We start from the raw sequence: 6,890 nt of genomic DNA, 5'->3' as shown, positions 1-6,890 counted from the left end.
ATGCGGGGCCGGCCCCCGAGCCCAGGGACCATCTACCCGGTGGTGCCGCGGCTCCTCGCCCTTCTGCCCGAGTCCTGCTGGAAGCGGCTTCACTGCAGGAGCCACAGCCAGGTAGTGCCTGCCCCTGCGGCGCCCTCCCTTCCCACAGACGCCCCCGGGCCCCCAGGTCCCCCGCATCCCCTCCCTCCCTCCCTCTCTTCCCCATGCCTGTTCAGCTCGCCTTCCCCCATCCCCGTCCTCCATTCCCTCTCCTGCCTTGCCGGGCTTCTGCCTGGCAGGGACCTCTTCGGCACAACGCCCTTCTGCCCTCATCCTTGCGCACCTGCCCCACCTCTTTCCTCTGGGTAGCTCCCAGGACCTCTCCGTGGACACCGATCCATTTCCGGAGAAGATAAGGAATGGGGCGCTGATGGGCAGCAGGGACAAGGAGTCCCCGGCCCTGGATGGCTGAGCCCAGCAGGGGAGCAGCTCCACCTCTGTCCGGCAGGAGACCTCCCTGTGAGGCGGGCTTGGGCCCAGCCTCTGTCCTCATGGTGCAGGTCACCCCTCACCCCAAGTCTTCTGTCTCTCTAAGGTCACAACTGATTCACTGTCTGCCCTGGGCAGAGGGAGGGGCAGGGGTGTGGGGGCCCACATATGTCTGCCCAGGGATTTGGGGCCCACCTGTGTCTCCCGGCACGTGGGAGCTTCCTTGAACACCACAGATCTATCCCAGAGCCAAGCTTCTAAGAAGTTTTAGTCTCAGGATCCCTTTACATTCTTAAAAAAGTAGGACCTCAAAGAGCTTTTGCTTGTGTGGGTCATATCTATTGACGGGTACCACATTAGAAGTAAAAACAGAGAACTTTACAAAATGCTTGTTTTTAAAATAACATTAATTAACCCATAATATGTGAACATGTAGCATTTTAATGCAAAATAATTGTTTTGCATATTGGAAAACCCTCAGAAGAGTGGCCATGCTCTATGTTTTTGTGAATATCTTTAATGCACGCAGCAGGCACCTGGCTCTCCTATCTGCCTCCGATTCCTTCTGCTGCAGCATCACTCATCGTGTGGTCTCTGCACTCGAGAGGAGGTAAAACACAGATGGCATCGCACTGTAAGCACGTGAGGGCCCCGGGTCCCGAGCCACACTCGGGACACCTCTGAGCCGGGCAGGGTTGGCAAACTTCTACGAGGGCCAGGGAGTCAGTGTCTTCGGCTTTTCAAAAAGAGGCGGCGTCTGGGTTTGGTCCTCCGGCCACAGCTTGCCCACCCCCATCCAGACCAGGTGGAGCAGGGTGGTGGGTGGAGGCTTGGCGGGGCTGTGGGGAGGAAGGCCTGGCCTCCACAGGATTTCCGGGGCCAGGGTCTTGCCCAGCAGGGACCTGGAGAAGTTGAGCAGAGGACCTGGTCCTCCCTGAGACATTCTCTTCGCTTCTCTCCAGGGAGCCTGCCTAGCATGAGCCAGGTGGCGTGGGCCTCTCTTGAGGTGCGAACCCAGGACTCGGCCCTGGGCGTGTTCTCATCTGGATGGGCGGCCCCTCCCTCCTCCAGTCATTCCCGTTTGCCCCCGGGCTGTCCCCTGGCTCACCCTGCCCTGTCAACCTGACACCCCAATCTGGATGGGTTGTTTGCTCTCCGGCTGGAAGAGAAGTCTCTGGACCCTGTGGGGCTGTCCCGGGCAGTAAGGGAACAACGGTGCCTGGACAGGGTCCTTGGCAGCCTGAGAAACTGCAATGACGAGGCCTGCCCGTCCTCGTCCTCGCCCTCTCCTGCCCTCCTGTCTCCTCTAAGAGCAGGGGCTCCAAGATCGCCGGCGACAGCCCAGTCTGGGCAAGGGCCGTCTGCTCAGGCGGCGGGCGCTGCTCCCGGGGCCCTAGCACACACCCACAGCCGGTCTCCATCCACAGAAAGAGACAGCCACCAGCTGCAAGGAGACTCCCACTGCCCTCCCCACCAGCCTCAAACGCAACCGGGAGACACTGCTGTTGACTCTAAAAACAGAACATTCTGGCTGGACTTTTATGGTCTTGTGAGGAGCACCATGGCCTCCCACACCTGTCCTGCTACCCGAAGCAGCTCTGCACATGCCCTGCGAGCTCCCTCCGCAGGTTTACGAGCTCTGCCTGGCTGGCCCTACCGAGGCTCCTGGCCTCAGTCCAGCGGCTCCCCCATGCCCAGGCAGCTCCGCTGGGATGTTCTGTCTCTTTTCTACTCTGCCCCCGCCTGTGGCAGAGCCCCGGCCCCTCCCAGCTGCCAGCCCTCATCACACCATGATGGTGGCCATGGCTGGTGCCTATGGACGGCCCTGTTGGGCTTCTAGTCCCCTCTGTTGCTGAAGTTTAGCAAAAGGTGGTTCCTTCCCTGCCTGAACTTCGGATGCCAGGTTTGAAGCCACACCTGCCCTTGAAAGTTACTCTCAGTGTGTGCAGACTCTGTGATTACCCTCCAATTACTCCTTTAGGGCCAGAGATGGACTTCACTGAGGCTCTGTGACATTTCTGGCACTCCATGGCAGGGTTTGGGGAGCACCTGCAAGGACAGTCCCTCTGGGGAGGAGCCGGCCTTAGGGCCTGTCTGTGGAGAGACTGTAGACATAACCCCAGAGCCAGGGAGGTCTCAGGCAAAAAACATATAAGGACCCATAGAAGGCCTCTCTTGTTCCTTGAGGCTAGGTTTCTAACATAACAGAAAGAGAAGACTCGTTACCAGCTGCGGAAAAGATACACCCTCTTCTAAAGGCCTTCAAGGGTGTGACTGCATTCCTGCAGGTCCTTCACAGCAAGGCCTCTCAGGCTGCTGGTTCGGTTAAGGCAGGGCGGCCTCTGGGCTATAATCTCACACCAAAGGCTTCTCTGGAAACGTGTGAGCAACGTGCGCGTCATCGCGGCTTAACCTGCAGATGCAAGGCACGTCCAGAAGAGTGGGGGGCAGGGCCCCGAGGGAGAGAGAGCAGGGCTGGGGCAACTGGAGAGACCGCCGCACAGAGGCAAGAATGCCTCGCCAACATCAGTGAGCATATCGGGGTCCAACAAAAAGGATGCCCAGCTTGTTTCCCCTCTGGCTATGTGACCCAGCCCAGACCTGGTCACACACAGACAGAGGTACCTCAAGCCCAGCAGCCCTGGCTCTCCCATCAGGTCTGCCAGCCCCTCCCGCTGCACCTGTCTTCCCACCATCTGCACGGGGTGTGTAGGAAACTAGTAGCAGAGTGAGGGGGCTGCCCTAACTTGACTCTGAACCCACCCAACCTCCGCCCCTCGCCCTCCTCAGCGGCTGCCATAGAAGAGCCCCGGGGGGTCTCCCGCGCGCAAACAAGAGAACCCCAACTATGCTCCTCTGGGTAGTGTCCACCACACAGGTGCCCACGGCTGGGACGTGAGAGCTGAGCCTGGGTCAAACCTTTGGCTGCAAACCAGCGTAAAGATGGCCAGGCGGGAGAAGAGCCAGTCTCCAAGTGTGAGTCGCCATCTGGGAGGAAGGGGCAAGGGTGCCGGCTACTCATCGCCAAGAGCCGGAGAGGGCGGCTTGGTGGGCAGGAGTGCATCTGCCTCTCCAGGGCTGGGGGGCCCCACCTCTGCGTCTCTTGTTCTTTGGCCGGAGGCACTGGCCGTGGTGGAGTCAGGGCCAGAGCTCCCCAGGCCTCCCGCGTAGAGGCGAGATCTCATCGGCCACTTCTGCAAGACACGGGCAGGAGGTGAGTCACGCTGCTCCCACAGCCCTTCCTGGCCAGTATCCCTGGCACCTAAAACTAAGCCTTCCCTGGCACCCTTCCCGGCTGTCGGGCTCTGAGAGCTCTCTGCCACTGACGGCCCCATGTGTTCTCCTGGCCCCAAGTGGGCAGGAGCATTGGAGGGAGTGAGGCCCAAAGGAGCAGCCTCAGTTGGCAGGGGGTGGCTGGGAGGCCAGGTGACCAGGGCGGGTCTGGCAGCAGCTGGGGGCGGGCAGTGGCGGGGCAGAGCCCTCCTGGAACTGTGCGTCCTTCCCGCAGGAGCCTGGGCCCAGGACAGGCTGGCTGACTCTGCCCCTGCCCCCTCCCCCAGCAGCCCCTCCTCTGGACCCAGGGAGCTGACCGCTGGCCGATGGCTCCCCAGACCTGCCAGAGCTCCAGGCCTAACTGCGCCCTCCTGTGCCCACCCTTCAGCATGTTACTCTACCACCCGCTACACCGAGGGCCTTGCCGTGGCTGCCCTGCTACAGCCGAGGACATGAGCGAACCCGCCCAGGGTCCACACCCAGCGCCATCATTGACTTTTCGGGGTTGCCCTGTTCAGCATTACCTCCCGCCTTGTAGCTGCATGCTTGCAGAAAAGCACTTGTTTTTTGTTTTTTTTGAGTTGGAGTCTCACTCTGTTGCCCAGACTGGAGTGCAGTGGCTGCTCCCGGCCACCACAGCCTCGACCTGCTGGGCTCCGGCGATCCTTTCGCCTCAGCCTTCTGAGTAGCTGGAACTACAGGCGCGCGCTACCACGCCCGGCTAATTTTTTGATTTATTGTAGAGATGAGGTCTCGCCAGGTTGCCCAAGTGGGTCTCGAACCCACGGGCTCAGGCAATCCACTCACCTCAGTCTCCCAAGGCACGGGATTATAGGCTGAGCCACCGAGCTTGGCAGGAAAGCACTTCTTAGGTGTCAAGACATTTCAGAAAGATGACATTAGGTAGAGGGTGAAAAGCGCCTCATAGGAATAAAGCTGACCCGTTACAAGCCATCCTGAGGGCTGGACGGTCCAGCTGCATCACAGCACCCTTCTGCTGCTCCTTGGTGCTCACTCACGCCCAGCGGCACAGCCCCCCTGGGCTTTTGCATCCTCTTCCGGAAAGGGTCCTCACTTGGCTTCTGCCCACTTACAAGGTAAAGATACACAACAGCACCCGCCCAGCTCTGGCCATCTGCAGCACTCGGTGTCCGCTGTCATGGCATGGGTGGCTGACATCTGCCGTGGTTCCCCCACACAGTTTCATTGTGGGTCCACAGGGAAGGCCCAAGCTAGCCTCTGCCACACCTGAACTACACCTGTGGTGCATCAGGAGGCCCCAGCCCGGCTGCTTCCAAAGGTATGTCCTCCCGGACGCTGGTCTTGCAGAGGGAGATCGCTTCTGCCACGGAAACTAGAGACACCCAGGCGGGCCCAGGGGAGGAGCCGTGGGCCTCCGACTCTCCCTGATACACTTCCCTTCCCAGGCCCCGGGCCTGGAGTCAACTCCTCCTTTCCCAGACGCTCAGAGTCCGTCTTCCCCCTTGGAGGAGCCTCAGAGCCCTTCCCAGTCACCAGCCTGGGAAGCCCAGGGCCCCAAGCTCCAAGAGCCAGCCTCGGCTCCTCTCCCTCCGAGACAGGTCAGCCGCCTCCAGGGCCGGTGCCGAGTCCAGCGTGCCCCCACCCCAGCACCCCCGCCACAGCCCCGGGCCCGGGACCCCCCCCCAAGGCCCAGCCCGCGCCCTACCTTGAGAGGGTGCAAGTGGCGAATCTCACGCGGAAAGGGTGGCCCGGGTGGCCCGATGGGGCCGGGTGGTGCATGGCCGAGCACATGGCCAAGGTGGGCTATGTAGCTGGCAGCTAGCACCAGCACGTCCAGCTTGGAGAGCTTGGTGCCGGGTGGCACGGCGGGCAAGGCTGCCTGCAGGGCCAGGAAAGCCTGGCGCAGCGTCCTCACCCGGCTCTGCTCCCGGGCCGCGTTCTTGGGACCGGCCTCGCTCTGCACAGAGGGCCCTGGTGAGGGGGTTTGTCCCGACCCCCAGCCCGCCCCGCCCTCTGAGGGAGTTCTGGGGCCAGGTCTCTTGCTGGGGCCGACAGCGCGCACCAGAGGGTCTCACCCACTGTGGTGCCTTCACCCCCACTAGTTTCACGGCCGAGGAAGTTGAGGCAAGGCCGGGCCTGGGGTCAGATGGCCATGGGATGGCCGAGCTTGGCCCAGAACCCAAGTCCTGCGTTCTCACCACGGCCCCAGTGACGCCGCCTCAGAGCTTTGGCCCTGTCTGGGTCCTGCTGAGGGCCGGGTCTGGAGCTGGGAAGTTCAGCACCACACCCTGTGCCGGAGGCCCACCCTTGACCTAGCCAGTCTTGCTGGCCCAGGAAAGGCAGAGCGGGGTCAAGGCACACCCAAGTGCCGGCCCTGCCTTTGGCAGCTGCTTGGGGACCCTGGGGAGTTCACATCCCCTGTTTCCCCAAAAGAAGTGCGTGGGCCAGCTCTGATGGATCCCATCCACCCAAGCGTGGCGCCCAGTCCGCTCCTGGACAGGTGGTACTGGGGGAGGCTCTGCCAGCCAGGGCATCTCCTGCCCTCCCAGCTCTCTGCCCGGCCCCTCTGTGGACCCAGGGCTTCCTTACCCCGCTGAGAGCCAGGCCCCTGGCTCTGGCCCCTCGTGGGCCCGGGGCAGCTCTGCTCCACCTCTGGTGGCTCCAGCGTGTCTGTCCCCACAGGTCCTGCCGTGTCCTGCCGGGGTGGCTCCTCTTCCTGCCGCTGTCTGGCAGGGGCCGTGCTTCGGCCTTGGCCCTGCCATGCTCCGCTCCAGGCACTGCCGGTACCCCCCTGGCCTCCCTCTGTGACATGCCCCGGGAGAACGGGGCTGCAGCCCACAGAGAGGAACACCGCGCCCCGGGCTCTTGGCTCAGGCTGCCGGGCCAGGCTGGCCATCCACCCCCGAGGGAGCTGGCGCCAGCTCCGGCCTGCTCACTCCCATGCTGGGAAAACCGCCCACCAGGCACAGCCCCCAGAAAAGCCTCTGCCGCCTCCCATCCCGCTGGGGCGGCACTGGGTGCTGGGAGCGGCCAAGCCTGGAGGAGGCAGGAGGACGGGGGAGGGCCGTGCCTGACAGTGACAGGGTCCTAGGGTGCTAGCCCAGGTTGGGGCCCAAGTCCATGGAGGGGCCCTGAACCTCCTCCGTGCCGGAGGCCGTCTGTGCCCT

At 62.6% G+C, this 6,890-nt stretch overlaps 1 protein-coding gene across 1 annotated transcript; it reads right to left on the bottom strand.

The window, feature by feature from the left end:
* Positions 1–3,482: 3,482 nt before the first annotated feature.
* Positions 3,483–6,534, bottom strand: TCF23 (transcription factor 23). The gene is made up of 3 exons (XM_008063285.1): positions 6,313–6,534; positions 5,429–5,680; positions 3,483–3,662 (listed from the first exon to the last, which is right to left on the bottom strand). Exons 1-3 carry the CDS (start codon positions 6,532–6,534, stop codon positions 3,483–3,485), a joined length of 654 nt encoding a protein of 217 aa, XP_008061476.1.
* Between the last annotated feature and the right edge of the window lie 356 nt (positions 6,535–6,890).

The sequence above is a fragment of the Carlito syrichta genome, unplaced genomic scaffold (genome assembly GCF_000164805.1).
Source record: "Carlito syrichta isolate Samal-C Ts95f unplaced genomic scaffold, Tarsius_syrichta-2.0.1 Scaffold306712, whole genome shotgun sequence".
Lineage (NCBI taxonomy): Eukaryota > Metazoa > Chordata > Mammalia > Primates > Tarsiidae > Carlito > Carlito syrichta.
The sequence above is the reverse complement of the archived record's forward strand: the minus strand, read 5'-3'. Positions and strand labels throughout refer to the sequence as shown.

Excerpts from the sequence above, each read along its gene's own strand:
- TCF23 (XM_008063285.1), bottom strand. The coding sequence starts at position 6,534 with ATGTCACAGAGGGAGGCCAGGGGGGTACCGGCAGTGCCTGGAGCGGAG. Across the intron at positions 5,681-6,312 it reads GGGGCCTGGCTCTCAGCGGG|AGCGAGGCCGGTCCCAAGAA; the intron begins GTAAGGAAGCCC and ends CCCTCTGTGCAG. Across the intron at positions 3,663-5,428 it reads GCCACTTGCACCCTCTCAAG|AAGTGGCCGATGAGATCTCG; the intron begins GTAGGGCGCGGG and ends CGTGTCTTGCAG.